The sequence below is a fragment of the Cucumis sativus genome, chromosome 1 (genome assembly GCF_000004075.3).
Source record: "Cucumis sativus cultivar 9930 chromosome 1, Cucumber_9930_V3, whole genome shotgun sequence".
Classification (NCBI taxonomy): Eukaryota; Viridiplantae; Streptophyta; class Magnoliopsida; order Cucurbitales; family Cucurbitaceae; genus Cucumis; species Cucumis sativus.
Genome location: NC_026655.2, coordinates 7,167,577 through 7,184,772, shown reverse-complemented (window position 1 = coordinate 7,184,772; position 17,196 = coordinate 7,167,577). Strand labels below are relative to the sequence as shown.

The window sequence follows — 17,196 nt, the reverse complement described above, 5'->3', positions numbered from 1 at the left end:
AGTTTGAAAACTTTTTTATTCAATAATTCTAAACTATGAATTGCTCTTTGTTTTATTTTTTATTTTTATATATGAATGTATTGTTAATAGTTTTGGATTCTGCATTTCATTTTTTTTTCCATTTAGAAAACTATTTCACAAATTTGTGTATTTGATGTATCTAGTTAAGCTTGACAATATTTCACAAAAAATTCATGTTGTTTGTGATTAGTAGATTTTTTTTTTTAATGTTTCATATTTATTTATAAAACATATCAAAGAAATTAATTAATCATTAAATTGACAAATTTATGTGTCAATCATTGTTTAGAAGTAGATTTGTAATGTTATAAGTCATTATTTGAAAAAATAATCGCATATTAACAGTAACAGCAAAACCAACATAACAATTGTCTTTTAGAGGACTGTAGGAGACCAAAAGAAGAGACAAAATTGAGCCAAGCAGCCTAAGGTGACTACCTCGATCTTGGAGGCCTAGGCTAAGGCCAATCCAGGGCAAACAACTCCATGTGCTTGCCTCAAGTTAAGAGCCTAAACTTGTTCACCTCGGTCTTCAAAGCCAAGGCCAAGACCACAGTACTTTTCCCTTCACAAAGAGCCACTTTTTGTGGATCATAGTTTTAACTCCATGTGAAGCTCCAATTAACATTCCCTAGCTAATCTCTTTCCGATTAAGAACTCTAAGTCCTCCCATCTATAAATAGATTGGCCATAAACGTCACCTGAGATAAGTACTTCTTCCTACTTCTAGCTTACACTTTGACCATTTATTACATATTGACTTGAGCATAAAAGGTTGTGTGGCAAGCACACACTAGTGTTTTCTTCTTCTCTATCGTGCATACCATTTTTCTTTACCAAATTACAAATTTATCGTGCATACCATCTATCGTGCATACCAGCAAGCTTATATATCTTGAGGAGGAGACTAGTGAAGAAATAAGTTGAACCAGCAGCCCTCCATGTGCATATAATTGTTGACATTTTCAACGAAGCAAAGAGTATTTTACAACCAAATTTGATTTGGAAATCAAACGAATTCTTTTATATATGTAGTAGAGTTTACACTACGTCTCATGAACTAAGAGCCAAGTCAAATACAAATTATGCAAATTCAATTCTATATTCTGTTATTATCCAAAGAATTACTTCAAAAATATAACTGATTAATCTATTTTGATTTGAATGTGTCTAAGTCAATCAAATTCTATTCGTTAAATTTTATGAACCTCATTGCTTAACAGTGTTCAAAATTAATTTTGTACAAGCAATAACTTGAGGATATAACCATCTAATTCATAGCAGAAGCCACTTGGGTTACAAATGAAACGAACAAGCTACACATCTCTAAAATTTTTGAAGATCTCTTTTGGCACTCAAGTAATACAATGAAAGGGAAATTTAGTAACCACTGCAAAGTGATTTTATTATTTACTAACGACCATGTAGTAATGTAACGGTTACTTCATTGGAAGAAGAGATATCAGTGGACGATTTATCCGTCTTCAAAACCATTCGTTCAGTGTAAAATCCAGGTCGTTGAGGATGAGATAATAACATATTTTCACTTTCTAGCATCGAAAGAACAGACCACATAGTTGGTCTCTCATTTGGATCCTGTTGAACGCATAGAAGCCCTACTTGAATGCATCTCAGTGCTTCAGAAGGTTGGAATTGATCTTTCAATGTTGCATCCATTAATTCCAAAGGATTCCCTTCGTCCCAAAGCTTCCATGCCTAAAGATTTCACAATTTGGGGTTTAGTTTCCATTCCTACAAACTGTGGACTTTGAGATATTGATTACAAATATTTAGGAACATGTTAATTTGCAATAGTGTCATTATTAGTACTTACATGTCCAAGAAGATTAAGTTGATGATCTGTATGGAAGAACCCTCTATTCTTCTTACCACTTATTATTTCCAAAAGAATAACTCCAAAGCTGAATACATCAGATTTCAACGAAAAACATCCATCGAGTGCATATTCGGGAGACATATAGCCACTGCATTGGTATCATTCACTTGATTATATAAACGAATATGAGAAAAAGTGTTGAAACAAGGAGAAATGTCTCAATATACTTACAAGGTCCCAACAACTCTTTGCGTTTTTGTCATAGTTTGGTCCTCAGGAAACATACGTGCCATTCCAAAATCTGAAATCTTTGGATTCATTTCATTATCTAGTAATATATTACTCACTTTAAGATCTCGATGTATGATTCTGAGCCTAGAATCTCTGTGAAGATAAAGAAGTCCTCGAGCTATTCCAATAATAATGTCCAATCTCTTTTGCCAATTGAGTAAAGATCGCCCCTCACCATCTAGCATCACAATCAAAGAACATAAATTGCATAGTTGTTAGAAAAAATTAAAGAACTTTATGTATCAAAATTATCATCTATTCAATAGTAACAAATGGCACACCAACCAAAGAGGAAGTAGTCTAGACTTTTGTTTGGCATGTATTCATAAATCAGTAATGTTTCTTCATGATGAATGCAGAAACCAAGTAGCTTGACAAGATTTCGATGTTGAAGTTGAGAAATCAATAAAATCTCATTCTTGAACTCGCTTTGTCCTTGACCGGATCCCTCTGCCAACCTTTTTACTGCAATTTCTTGTCCACATGGAAGCTTTCCCTGTGATGTACAGCATATATGTATGTGTTCATGTGAGTATATGCAATAACTACAATACAATATCTACTCAAACAAAGATTTCACTGAAAACAAAAGAGAGATTTTTAGTGAGAAACATAAACTTAACTGTCCTATGAGTTTATTCAAAAGATCTTAGCAAGGAAGAACACACCTTGTATACAGGACCAAAACCACCTTCCCCTATCTTATTGGAAAAAGAAAAATGATTTGTGGCAATCTCAATCGTTGTAAAATCATAGAGTGGCATCTCAACTTCATTCTCTTGACTTTGAACCTTACCTGCAGTGACTGTGATCCCATCACAAATTTGGAAGATAAGAAACAAAAATGAAAGCAAATGAGCAATTGACAGATTAATGATATACTAAACTAGAAGGGATGTTTTACCTTTAACTTTCCTTCTACGCCACAGGATAAAACAAACCACTAAAACCAAGAAGCCAATCAATGAAGCCACAGACACACTAACAGCAATTACAACCTTCCTATTGCTCGAGTCTACAACAAATGAACCATCATAACTGTAATCTTCTCTTTACATACACATTTAGAAAAGACTGAAAAACAAATACTAGAATGGAAGGTTTCACAATTTGATACCTAATTCAGAAGCTGCCACTCTCACATAGATATCCTGCCCATTTTCAGGAACAAATCTAGCATCAATCAATTTCTGAAACCAAGTGACACAGCCATAGCCGCCTGTAGAAAGCTCCATAATTCCATAGGCCAAGCAAGAACAGTTGTTTAAACACGCCACCTCACAATCATCAATGCTTGTATTAACATTCACCAAATACCCTGAAGAATCTGGCAATTTCACACTACGTATTCTTTTAAACCCTTCTCCATTTCTGCAAATTTGATTGTCCTTTCTAACGCACCCATCTGACCATCTAAACCTTTTCCAATCATCAGGGGATTTAGGTTCAAACCCAACCATACAATTGCATTGCGGAGTAAGGGAAAATGTACAAATACCAAAATCCCCGCATAGACCATAGTCATCGCAACGATCCCCTGGCAATGTATACAGAGGATACCAATCTTTTCTACCATCATCCCAATACATTTGATGCAATATTCCAGCTGCGTCCAATCCAAGCTTTACAATGAGACTACTCGTCGTAACGATTGAATAAGTTACTTCGTCGGCGGAATAAACAAACTTTGGTGAATAAACTGCAGTATCTCTGAGAGGAGCACTACCGCTAAACCTATTACCGTACCATGGGCCGCCCCGGTACGTTATGATGAGTCCTTCGCGAGTTACTAATTGGGGAAGTCCATTTAGGTCCACACTGTATGTGAAATCGCCAAACGACGGATCGTTCAAGCTCTTCCACGATCTTAACTTCCGGTTCAGGCCAGTTTTGGAGCTCCAACCCAGTTTCATGCCCGGTAACAGAGTATCGGAGGGGTAATTGAAACTCTGCCACACATAATCTTCAGACCCAGATTCTCTTACCACCCAATTACCTGTATCTAACAGTTGAGCTACTGGATCTTTCGGTGTTCCTGGAGAAATGGAAGACCATAAAATTCCATCTGTTTCGTTGAGAAGAACAATATTTCCTCTTCTGAATTCTAACTTTCCAGAGGAATTTACAAGTGGGTTGTCTCTGTTTGCGACCCACACGATAGTTTGTGGGATGTTGTTGAACCATATTCCCAAATACTGAAACTTGGAGCCTTGGGGAGTGAAGATTCCCAATACAAAGTTCTGTTTTGCTGAAACTAAAATCTGGGTACTACCATTGATGGATTCCCCTGCTTTTATGCTGTCTTTTCCATGTGATTTCGTTGGAAACAGAGCTATGGTCGTCAGGAGAAAAAGAAAAGCCAAAAGCTTGCACTTGCTAATCAGTTCTCTCATGGCTTCTTTCAAATTCAAAGCAATTAGTTCGCCATTTTGACCTGAATATTAATCCGTGTACCAGGATTTTAAATTTGATTTTAAATTTCATGAACCAGGATCATCATCATGTATCTTTTGACGGTAATGTTTGAATGAGTACATATTATATTGATATATAATATCGTCATTGTTATCCTGTATTCCATTCTACAAAGAAATTATACCAAAATTCTTAAATGCCACTCTTGATTTTCTTAAATTTCAATTAGAGATAGGAGATTCAACCTCCACACAACATGCGAACTCAATATAGTAATTAATCTTGAAGCCTTAAATATAACAAAATGAGTTAACTAAAATTTTGATATATTTATTATTTGAATTTATATGAACTTCTGAACCATTGCAAAGCATGAACTCTGTACATATCCATTCTAAGCATTACTGTGAGAGAAAAAAATAACCAAAAGATATATATAAATTGTGTTATTTACGTTGGATTCAGTCTTCCTTACTAAAAACAAAGTCTTCATTCTAATTTATTTGAATAATCTTTTACACAGTGGCGGGTCTAACTCCACACTATATTATTTTGTATATGATTTCATATACAAAATTTCAAATTTATAGATTTATTTTTATAATAGTAATTAATCTTTGCTTGCAAATGGAGAAAAGAAAGAAGAATAAAATAAATGCATAGACAAATTTTAAAGAATTCTTTTAGTAAGAGTATAAATTGATCCATTTGTAAAAGTTTAGATTTTTTTTATTGATGCAAATACAAATTTCACAAGAGGTTTATTCTAAGGAGGTAAGTTGATAAAATTATTAGTGTTTAAGACGTAAACACTTCCTACTCAATTAATTATAATTGTTTGAAGGTAGTTGATTTTGTAAGCTTCATATTGTTTCCATAGTAAATGGAGTGACAAATGGCGTTACACTATATGCTTACAACTTCAAACATTTTCATACAATAATGATTCTTGTATGATCCTTGCTGATGAAATATAAATTTAAAGTTTAATGTTTCTAAAAGGAACATGAATTGATATTCAAATCAAAAAATGACAAATAACTTGCTTTGATTTGAAAGAAGCCATGGGAGAACTGATTTGCAATTGCAAGCTTTCAACTTTTCTAATCTTCTTGACAGCCATAGCTATGTTTCTAAGAAAATTATTAGCAATCGATAGCATAAAAGCAGGGGAATCCATTAATGGCAGCACCCAGATATTAGTTTCATCTCAACAGAACTTTGTATTAGGAATCTTCACTCCTCAAGGCTCCAAATTCAAATACAAAAACATCACACAAACTGTAGTATGGGTTGCAAATATAGATGACCCCATTTATAAACTCCTCTGCCAAATTAACAGTCGATAAAGAAGGAAACGTTATTCTTCTCATGAAACAGATGGAGTTTTATGGTCTTCCCCTTCTCCAGGATCAATGAAACACCCCATAGCTCAACTCTTAATTAAACACAGGTAATTTGATTTTAAGAAAAGGAAAGTTGAAGTTTATCCTGTGGCTATGGCTTCACTGATAGGCTGCTTGATTTTAGTGGTTTGGTTTATCCTGTGGGGTAATTTGATTTTAAGAAAAGGAAAGTTGAAGGTAAACCTTTCTCCTACTTTAGTATATGTGGATGATTAATAACTAGTTATTCTATCAACTGTTCAAATGTATGATTTCGTTTTTCTTTCCTATCTTCAAAATGTTGTAATGAGTTTAACTTCAGGTAAAATTCGAACTCCAGAGAAATAAGTAGCTGAGATGCCACTCTATGATTTTCTTGAGATAGAGACAGCCACAGATAATTTTTCTCCCTCTAGCAAGGTAGGTGAAGGTGGCTTCGGTCCTGGATTCAAGGTATTTCTTTTCATTTGCTAGTGTTCTTCAATCATTTCATAAACTTTAACTTTTCATTTTCATAAAAGACTTAAAAGTTTTGAATATACACGTACACATATATACTCAGTCACAATAAGACATGCTACACATTGCAGGGAAATCTTCCATCAGGACACGAAATTGCAGTAAAAAGACTGGCAGAGGGTTCTGGTCAAGGCCAAACTGAGTTCAAAAACGAGATCTTGTTAATATCTAAACTCCAACATAGAAATCTTCGTTAAGTTGCTCGGCCTCTCTACTCATCCAGAAGAAACCTTGCTCATCTATGAATATTTGCCGAACAAAAGTCTAAACTACTTCCTATTCGGTTAGTGCCATAACTTATTGTTGTTACACTCTGCTACATTTTTTTTCCTCTAGTAAAGTTGCACATTGGACTTTGATGGTTGTCATAGATGACACAAAGCAGATATTACTCAACTGGAAAAAGAGACTAGACACATCATAATTCAATGTTAGAGAATTGAAAGTGTGTGGTATTATCTCATCCTAAAAGACCTGGATTCTATACAGAAAGATTGGTTTCTCAGACCCAAAATTTACCTATTGATAGTCAAGCTTCCAATAAAGTAACCATTACATAGCTAGAAGGTCTCGACGATTGACGGTATTCTAAATCTCATGTTCAGCACAAACAAAAATTACACATATTGGCTAGGAAAGAGAGATCCTGATATTATATCAGACATTTATTTTGTATGAATCGTTTTTGGGTGATTCCATAAGCAACCTTATTAGAACTTGTGTTCTCTGTTTTATTACCACGTCCCAACATAACTATTAAAAATGCATCTCAAAGGAGACCATAGACTTATTTAATTTCTTGGCAACAAGATGTCAATGAATAAAAATATTAAAAGAACAGAAAAAGTAAAATCCTCTGCGTCGTTGTTGAGTATTTTGCGAGATATAATTTTATTTTAATGGAATTTTAGCACAATAGAAGACATTGTGATAATGATAGTATATATACTTATCATTCAAACTAGCCAAGAGGGCCATATATAATACGTTTTCTTGCTGATAAAAATATAAACTCACAGTTGAATGTTTTCACAATTTAACTTGGATTAATATAAATCAAAATGACAATCTACCTGCATGAACATTTCTAGCTGCCGGAGATCAGAAGGCTTTCTTTGACTTGAAAAAAGCCATGGGAAAACTGATATGGAGATTCAGTGTTTCGATTTTTCTGTTTTTCTGGATGACCATGGCTTTTTTATCAAGAAAATCATTGGCAATTGATAGCATAAAAGCAGGGGAATCCATCAATGGAAATACCCAGATTTTAGTTTCAGCTCAACAGAAGTTCGTGCTGGGAATTTTCAATCCTAAAGACTCCAAATTTGGTTACTTGGGAATATGGTACAAGAACATCCCACAAACAGTTGTGTGGGTAGCAAACAGAGACAGCCCACTTGTAGATTCCTCTGCCAGATTAACACTCAAAGGACAAAGCCTGGTTCTTGAGAATGAAAGCGATGGAATTCTATGGTCTCCCACTTCTTCAAAATTCCTGAAAGATCCAATAGCTCAACTACTTGATAATGGTAATTTGGTTATAAGAGAATCTGGGTCTGAACATTATGTGTGGCAGAGTTTTGATTACCCTTCTGATAATCTGTTACCTGGCATGAAAGTGGGTTGGGACTTGAAAACCAGGATGAACTGGAAGTTAACGTCATGGAAAAGCTCGAATGATCCGTCTTCAGGGGATTTCACTTATGGTATGGACCCTGCTGGGCTTCCCCAGCTTGAAACTCGCAGAGGAAATGTAACAACATACAGGGGTGGCCCATGGTTCGGTAGGAGGTTTAGTGGCACTACCCCTTTTAGAGATACAGCTATTCATTCTCCACGGTTCAATTATAGTGCGGAAGGAGCATTCTATTCATACGAGTCTGCAAAAGATCTTACTGTAAGATATGCACTGAGCGCAGAAGGGAAATTCGAACAATTTTATTGGATGGATGATGTAAATGATTGGTACCTTCTGTATGAATTACCGGGAGATGCCTGCGATTACTACGGACTCTGCGGAAATTTTGGTGTTTGTACATTTTCTACCATACCGCGCTGCGATTGCATTCATGGGTATCAACCAAAATCGCCAGACGATTGGAATAAGCGTCGCTGGATAGGAGGCTGCGTTATAAGGGACAATCAAACCTGCAAAAATGGAGAGGGGTTTAAAAGAATCAGCAATGTAAAATTGCCAGATTCTTCAGGGGATTTGGTGAATGTTAATATGAGCATTCATGACTGCAAAGCGGCGTGCTTGAGTAATTGCTCTTGCTTGGCCTATGGAATGATGGAGCTTTCCACAGGAGGATGTGGTTGCCTCACATGGTTTAATAAGTTGGTGGATATTAGAATCCTTCCTGATAATGGGCAGGATATCTATGTGAGGTTGGCTGCTTCAGAATTAGGTATAACTGCACGCTCTTTGGCCCTTTATAATTATTGTGTGTGAAGAGAAGATTATAACAATGTTTTCATTCATTGTAGAATCGGATAAAAGGAAGCTTACAGTTGTGCTTTGTCTGTCTGTTGCGTCACTGATAAGCTTCTTGATTTTTGTTGCTTGCTTTATCTTTTGGCGTAGAAGGACGATTAAGGGTAAGTATATTCTTTTAGAAGCATACTTCTATTCTAAATATTATATATATTTGTGCATCTCACACCAAATTGTTCAATCATAATTTGCGATGAGAAAAGAAAGATGTCCAAAAATGGATCCATCTTCGTATGCAAGATCCACCCAAGTATATATTCCACTTAGGGTATCTAATGTGTACCTATCCTTTACATCCATGGAAAAATTCAAAAGTATTTAATAAAGAGAAGAAAGAAATGACAAACGCAGAAAAAGATGGGTAAAACATAAAATCCAAACAAGAACTGTTAATCTGATAATTATTTATCCTCCAACTGTTATTTGCTCATTTTTGTTTCTTTATCTTCAAATTTTGGTTGAAACAGGTAATGAGGTTCAGTCTCATGAAAACGAAGCTGAGATGCCACTTTATGATTTTTCCATGCTCGTAAATGCCACAAATGATTTTTCTCTCTCAAATAAGATTGGGGAAGGTGGTTTCGGACCCGTCTACAAAGTACTTTTTCTTTCCTAACATTTTTCAATTAAAACTCATTTTAGGCCTACATAATTGGAGTGATTTATAACTTGGACAGGTTAAGCTTTCCCATCGATTGTAATGTTTTTCTGAATTTTGAAATTCTGAACTTCTGTTTTCAGAAGGTTATGCACATCACATTTACTCACAGCAACAGTTACATATGACATAAATTGCAGGGAGTGCTTCCATGTGGACAAGAAATTGCAGTAAAAAGACAGGCAGAGGGTTCAAGCCAAGGGCAAACGGAGCTAAGAAACGAGGTTCTATTGATCTCCAAACTCCAACATCGTAATCTTGTCAAGCTGCTTGGTTTTTGCATTCATCAACAAGAAACATTGCTGGTCTATGAATATATGCCCAACAAAAGTCTTGACTATTTTCTCTTTGGTTGGTGCTTAACTTGATTTTCACTATGTTTGCTTGTTTGCTTGAACGTAACAAATATTCATGTGAATGCTTCTAGTTTCTTTATTGTTTTTTCCACAATTAGCTATACCAATAATTTTGTCCCTTTGTGTTTGATTTGTTGATGTAGATAACAGGAAGAGATGTTTACTTAATTGGAAAAAGAGGTTGGATATTATAATTGGAATAGCTCGAGGTCTTCTCTATCTCCACCGAGATTCGAGGCTTATAATTATACATAGGGATCTCAAAGTGAGTAACATCTTACTGGATAACGAAATGAATCCAAAAATTTCAGACTTTGGTATGGCTCGCATGTTTGGTGAAGACCAAGCTATGACACGAACCAAAAGAGTTGTTGGGACCTAGTAAGCGTACTTTCTTGCTTTGTTTTTCTCCTTAATTATATACTTTTGTTGGATTTCATTTTTTCTTAGCTTTTTGACTAAACTTGTACTAATACCTTAGATCTTATCAATGTAGTGGGTATATGTCTCCTGAATATGCAATCGACGGATATTTTTCAATGAAATCAGATATCTTCAGCTTTGGAGTTATTCTTTTAGAAATAGTCAGTGGTAAGAAGAATAGAGGCTTCTTCCATCCCGACCATCAACTAAATCTTCTTGGACATGTGAGTATATTAAAACTGTTGGAAACCAAATAATGTAGTTAGTGTAAGAATTTGTCACATATATGGAAACTAACTCCAAGTTGTGGGGTCATCATCATATCAGGCATGGAAACTGTGGTATGAAGGCAATGGTTTGGAATTAATGGATGAAACGTTGAAAGATCAGTTCCAAAAGTGTGATGCAGTACGATGCATTCAAGTAGGACTACTGTGCGTTCAAGAGAATCCTGATGAAAGACCAGCCATGTGGTCAGTACTATCAATGTTAGAGAGTGAAAATATGGTATTATCTGTACCTAAACAACCTGGATTTTACACAGAAAGAATGATTTCTAATACCCATAAATTACGAGCTGAGAGCTCTTGTACTTCCAATGAAGTGACCGTCACACTGCTGGATGGTCGTTAGTAATTAATCAATTGACAAAACAGTACTGAGTTTCACTTTCTGTGCATTGCTCGACTGCCACACACACACACACACACACAATTTTTAAGTTTTAATTCACTTTCCTTTTGTAGTCCAAAAGAATGGATTCTGTTGTGAATTTGGTGTGTAGTTCGAGTTTCTTCTCCTTCCCCATTTTTGTATACATGCAATTGCGCCTATACTTAGATGGTATTTTTCTATTTTTTTAGTACTAATAAAATACATGTGCAAACAATGCACTCCAAAAATCATAGTTTCAATATAGAGTAATTATAATAGATAGAAATTTTGAAGAATAATAAATAATCAAGTATATAGCAACATTTTTTAAAAAATTGTAAATATAAAAAAGTCTATATGGATTAATATTTTCAACCTCATGTATTAATGATGGACTTCTATCATTGATAAACTTTGACAGATTTTGTTATATTTGTATTTAAGTGTTGCTATATGTGCTAATATTTTAAATTTAATGGCTATATTTGCAGCCGTTCTTTTAATTTACTTTTATAAAATTGAAGACAATCATTTTAACATTTTATTTCATTTGTATAGTGAAGAAACATTTTCCAATATAGTAAAATAAAGTAAAAGTTTAAATTATAGATATTTAAATATTTTCAGTAGTTTTATTATTCATAATAGTTACCTCTTCAGAAATTTAATTGTGAAATTTATACAGTAACATGTTGTGAATTATTTATTGGAGAATTTTCAAAAATAGCAAATTTTACAAAACATTTAGAACCTATAGCAAATTCTATGATGGATAGTCATTGATATGTTATAATGATAGAAGACTATCAGTAATAGAATTCAAAATTTTTGCTATAGTTTGTAAGTATTTTGTAAAATTTGCTTGTTTAATTAACTAATTAATAATATTTTTTTTAAAGAAAGAAAAACATATTTAGTTATGGGGGAGGGTAGGTAAAAAGTCATTTTTATAACAAAATTAAATTATGAATAATAAATAATGGAATGGTAATAAATGACAACTTTGACAAAATATTTACAAAATATAGCAAATTTTCATATTCTATTGATGATAGATCTCGATAGACACTAATATATTTCTATTAGTGACAACGATGATAAATAGTAATATTTTAGTTTATTTTACTATTTTTAAAAATATTCCTATAAATTATGAAAAGGAAATTGTAAAAAATAACAAATTTGACTAAATATTTGCGCAAAATTTCATATTGATAGACCATAATAAAAATTTATCAATTTTTACTATGAATAAAATATAAAATTTTGTTATATTCGATAAACATTTTAGTTTATTTTACTATATTTTAAAATGTTTCATTATAAAATTATTGAAACATAATAATTTAAGAGAATAATAGGGGAGATGAAAAGTGAAACTAAAAGTAACAAACAAATGAAATAAATATATCTAAAAATTAATAAATCAAAATAACGATATCCATCATCAATGTATACATGTTCAACCAGTAAGAGATCGAGTAAGGAAGAACAACACATGGACATTGGATTAGTTTCTTTGTCCCAACTTCAAGAAACGAAGAACAATAGGAGATGGATATCGTTTGTAGCTAGCAATAATTCTGAGCAAGGAAAGAACAATGCTTATGCTCTTTTGCTTTCATCTTCACAACTATTCCCATCTAAAGATCAGAAGTTTGAAAATATAGAAACAGAAAAAGAGATTGTAGGGATCTGTAATGGGAAGAAAACAACATTCATTTTGTTTTCTTACTAATTTGGAGCATTGAAACCAATATGAAGCAATTGATTGATATAACATCTTTTGTATGGTTGGTAGTAAACTTATGCATCCAATGTATTGATTTTAAGCTTCTTGCTTCCAATGTCAATGTATATTTTTTTTTTCTATGGAAACTACATTTGAACTAAACAAATGGTTATTAGTCAATGAGTGTACGAATATACTACAAAGTGTATCATTATGTATATATATATTAAAGTGTTGACTTATTGTTTTCATATGGGTGTGATGTATTATTGTTATTGTTATTGAAGTTGTTAGTGTAATGATTCAGCGGCAAGAAAAACAGGAATTGAAGAATACACGATACGGAAAAAAAATATCATTATACAAATTCGTAACATTTTTTTTTTGTCGTCAATACCGAAACAATGACAATTAAAATTTTATAAAAACTGTCACGATTAGTCTATCCATGACGGAAAAAAATGTCGTAATATATTAATTTGTGACATTTTCATAACTGTTATCAATATTGAATAAATGACAATTAAATTTTAGAAAAAAAAACTGTCACGATTGTCATATTTTTTACAGTAAAAAATGACATAATATAAGAATTCGTGACATTTTTGTAACTGTCGTAAATGTGTAAATGGTGACAGTTATTTGTTGTCATAAAAAAATGAGAGTTATTTGTTGTCATAAAATACTAATTAATGACATTTATTCTTTGTCATGAAAACACATATTGTGATAGTTTTTTGGAACTTTCATATGAGGACTTTCCACGATACTATGACTGTAAATAACTGTTGCAGATTTTTTCGTGACAAAAAATAACTGACGTCGTAGACCATTTTTTTTTTGTAGTAGTGTAAATGTTTGAGAAGAAAAAAAGACATTAAATATTTATTAATTTCTAAAACAATGAGATAGTTAAGTAGGATATTTCTTTCCAAAAAACAATAAAAGGATGTTATTAAAATAAAAAAGAAAATCAACCAACCTTAGTTGTCAACCATTAAATAAAAGTTGTGTGTGAGATTTAAGGCATCAAGGACTTGTTGTTATATTAGGGAGATATTTGAGGACCGTCTTCGTTTTGAAAAAAAATAATATCACTATCTACTAAATTTTATTCCTCCTTAATTGTTAACAATGTGATTAACTAATAGTGTGAAAAGGCAAAATTGTCATCAACATAATAGTATAGAAATGGGTTGACAAAATGTCATACAAAACTTCTTCACATCCAAGTTTTTCTATCTAGACTAGTCCAAACTATACAACCTTCAAAATAAAAGGTACATATATAAAATGAAGTAAAAGTTTCCTACTTAATACCCACTTTATATTTAATAAAATAAATTTGAATTAATATATATTGACTATTATCTCTATTGTTGTATATTTACATCAAATTTGAAAACGAGAAAGAAAAACACAAATGCACATAAAAATAATAAATTGTTATAAACTCACTCATTGGTGTAGGCTTCAAAATTTTTTTAAAAAAAAACACCCAAAATGGTCACTCTATTCCCATTCTATTTGATTTCATTTCCTTTTGTTATTAAGATAATTTCTTGTTGTTTAATTGTAAGGGGAAACCATTTTTTTCATCTATTCTTATTTCTTGGGTTCAAATCCCAACATTGTTGATTTTTTATTCTTTTTTTTCCTTCAATTTTTCAATTTTTCATAATGTGAAATTTTTTCAAAAACTAACCAATTTTACAAAATATTTCAAACTTATAGCAAATTCTATCTTGTATAGTTATTGATATGTTACCGTAATAGAAGACTATTATTAATATAATTCAATATTTTGTTATTAAACGTAGTCTTGTTCTAGGTCTTTAAAAAGAAACCAAAAACATAGATAAACATTATGTTAGTGCTACTATCATTCTAAATGTTTTCTCCAATTTTACGACTTTATACATCTTGATTAGTGTTCTACACACTTAAAAATGATTAAACATTGATTACTAAAATTTGGAAACTATATTTCATTCCATCATAATAATTTAGCTTAAAAATATATGTAAATCGTAATTTATGGTTAGACTTAAAAATACAAAATTAATAATTGTGATCGATAATTAAGAAGAGTGAAAATTATGAACATGAAAATCATGGTTTATGTATTATATAACAAAAAAAATTGATTTACCTATCACAAATTTAAACAATGTTCTACTTCATCAAAAATTGAAATAGTGTTGGGTATGTCATGAACTAATTTAGAAAAATTTAAATTATATAAAAAAAATGGGTATTTTTAAAAATAGCAAAATATATTAAAATAGTACAAGTTGTAGCAAAATTTTAGATTCAATCAATGATAGTATTCGATCACTGTGGAAAATCAATGACTATTAGTGATATAATTTTCTATAGATTGTAAATATTTTGTAAGATTATGCTATTTTGAAAATTTCCCTAAAAAAATAGGGGTCCTTGCAAAAATAACAAAAAAATTTATAATAATAGGGTCAATGTCATTACATTTTCTAAATTGTAAAAATAGCAAATGTAAATGTCTATAACTCTATGATTATAGTTTAATACACTAATTTTGTCATATTTGCAATATACAAAACAAATTACTATGAACTGTTTTTTTAAAAAATGTTTTTGCCATTTGATATAATTTTAAAAGAACGTATATCAATTAAAAAAAGAGTAGAAGGAAACTCTCATGTAACAATAGGAAAAGGAAGATGTTACACAGTTTTTTCTTTTAAAATTATAAAGTTTTGTATTTCAATAATTAAATGATTATTAATTTATTTATTTTTATTTGTTTGTAAAAATATTTACTAATAAAAATTTAATTTTTTGTGTCTTATATTTATGACATTATTTATGTGTAAGTGGGAAGAAATTTAATTTATATACGAGTGAATAATTTTTTTCTAAAGATTCTATTTACAAAAAATTTATGTAAGAATGCAGTACTATTTAACTATACTAGTAAATAAGGTATGTGATACACGTCAAATCGCAAAAAAAAATTTAGTTTTTACTTAACTTTATAAATAAAATTGGAACAATTATCTCAATATTTTTATATTTATATCATTTTTATATCCATAGTGTAACGAGTGTTCAATACCGAAATATTTATTAAAAACGGTAGATGATTACAAATACAAAAAAGAAAAATTACAAATACAAAAAAGAAAAATTACAATAATTAATTTCAAATGATGGTAAACCCTAAACCCTCTATAAAATATAGGCAACAATTTTTTATAAAAAAATGAAAAAAATAGAAGGAGAATAGAAAAACATTCTCTCCCACTATTTTTTGGAATTACTTATACTAAGGTTAGTGAAATTAAATTATGTGTGACAAGTTGAGGAATATGTTTTTTCATTTACATTTTAGAAATTAATTAAAAATTAAATATCTTTTAAAACCATTCATCCCTCTATCTTCCATCTATTCATCTTCCCTTTTCTCATGCTATTTTTTAAAAATACATTTCAACCTTCAAATTCTTTTCCATCTTAAATCTTTAGATATTTCTTTTTTTCTATTCATGTTCACAATTCACACCAAAAACTTAAGTTTGTCCAGGAAAAATCAAATCATACTTTATATTCTCTTCTATTTTTTCTTTCTTAATTTTATTTTGTTCCCTATTTTTTTTATATAGAAAGATGTTTATGTACCTTCCTTAATTTTATTTTTTCCCTATTTTTATATAGAAATATGTTTATATACATTCCTTCATTTATAGATTTTTACGATGCCATGAGCAAGCAATCGACCCGATAAAAAAGATGCAGATTAATTAATAAGGATTCAAAGATGAAGAATGTAAATGTCGGAGACTAAGAGAGAACGGTTTGAAACGTCATTTCTAAATAAATAACAAAGTGGCATGAGGATGCCAAATAATTAGATATATAAACTTGAAGAAATAAAAAATTTAGAGTAAATAAAAAGTGAAGCAAATAATTATGAATTTGGAATATATCAAAAAATTTAAACAAAACATTATATAGAAGATATTTAGGAAGGTGAGTTTAATGTTTTTTAGTGAAGTTTAATATTAAGAAGATAGTGAAGTCCATAGATAGATATAGATATATAATTTTCTTTCCTGTAATCACTGCTGTAACTGGTTTTCTTCATCCTAAACAGAAAGCTATCTGCCTTACCATGAGGGATGAGATACACTAAAATTTCATATCCAACACCTATCATCAATCAATCCTCTGGTGCTAAATTTTTTTTATCATTAATCAAGCTTAATTTTGTGTGATTACTTTCTTGCACAAATTACACACTTTTAGTCCCTAGCCTACATCTGAAGTCCATTGTGCTCAAAGTATGTTAGTAAATTTGTAATTTAGATAAAAGTTGACGTGCAAAACAAAGAGAAAAAAAATACTCCAAAAACAAAGTTAAAGATGGAGA

At 31.3% G+C, this 17,196-nt stretch overlaps 2 protein-coding genes across 3 annotated transcripts; one reads left to right on the top strand and one right to left on the bottom strand.

Moving 5' to 3' along the window:
- Positions 1-1,188: 1,188 nt before the first annotated feature.
- On the bottom strand, positions 1,189-5,125 carry LOC105434437 (G-type lectin S-receptor-like serine/threonine-protein kinase At4g27290). 2 transcript variants are annotated; one of them, XM_011654625.2, is made up of 7 exons: positions 3,267-5,125; positions 3,054-3,164; positions 2,818-2,954; positions 2,435-2,645; positions 2,090-2,327; positions 1,856-2,006; positions 1,189-1,737 (listed from the first exon to the last, which is right to left on the bottom strand). In XM_011654625.2, exons 1-7 carry the CDS (start codon positions 4,540-4,542, stop codon positions 1,435-1,437), a joined length of 2,427 nt encoding a protein of 808 aa, XP_011652927.1. In that variant the 5' UTR covers positions 4,543-5,125; the 3' UTR covers positions 1,189-1,434. The 2 variants fall into 2 exon arrangements, with proteins under 2 accessions (XP_011652927.1, XP_011652933.1); XM_011654631.2 differs by having other exon boundaries at positions 2,818-2,945.
- Positions 5,126-7,348: 2,223 nt separating this feature from the next.
- Positions 7,349-11,152, top strand: LOC105435152 (G-type lectin S-receptor-like serine/threonine-protein kinase At4g27290). Its single transcript, XM_031882403.1, has 7 exons — positions 7,349-8,876; positions 8,956-9,066; positions 9,430-9,560; positions 9,761-9,971; positions 10,120-10,357; positions 10,473-10,623; positions 10,727-11,152. Exons 1-7 carry the CDS (start codon positions 7,601-7,603, stop codon positions 11,030-11,032), a joined length of 2,424 nt encoding a protein of 807 aa, XP_031738263.1. The 5' UTR covers positions 7,349-7,600; the 3' UTR covers positions 11,033-11,152.
- The last annotated feature ends 6,044 nt before the right edge of the window (positions 11,153-17,196 follow it).

What these genes read in the sequence shown, in the direction of transcription:
- LOC105434437 (XM_011654625.2), bottom strand. Translation starts at nt 4,542, where the DNA reads ATGAGAGAACTGATTAGCAAGTGCAAGCTTTTGGCTTTTCTTTTTCTC. An exon ending in AGTGGCAGCTTCTGAATTAG is followed by an intron (nt 3,165 to 3,266) that starts GTATCAAATTGT and finishes CATTTGTTGTAG; the next exon opens with ACTCGAGCAATAGGAAGGTT. An exon ending in GCGTAGAAGGAAAGTTAAAG is followed by an intron (nt 2,955 to 3,053) that starts GTAAAACATCCC and finishes ATGGGATCACAG; the next exon opens with TCACTGCAGGTAAGGTTCAA.
- LOC105435152 (XM_031882403.1), top strand. Translation starts at nt 7,601, where the DNA reads ATGGGAAAACTGATATGGAGATTCAGTGTTTCGATTTTTCTGTTTTTC. An exon ending in GTTGGCTGCTTCAGAATTAG is followed by an intron (nt 8,877 to 8,955) that starts GTATAACTGCAC and finishes CATTCATTGTAG; the next exon opens with AATCGGATAAAAGGAAGCTT. An exon ending in TCTTGACTATTTTCTCTTTG is followed by an intron (nt 9,972 to 10,119) that starts GTTGGTGCTTAA and finishes TTGTTGATGTAG; the next exon opens with ATAACAGGAAGAGATGTTTA.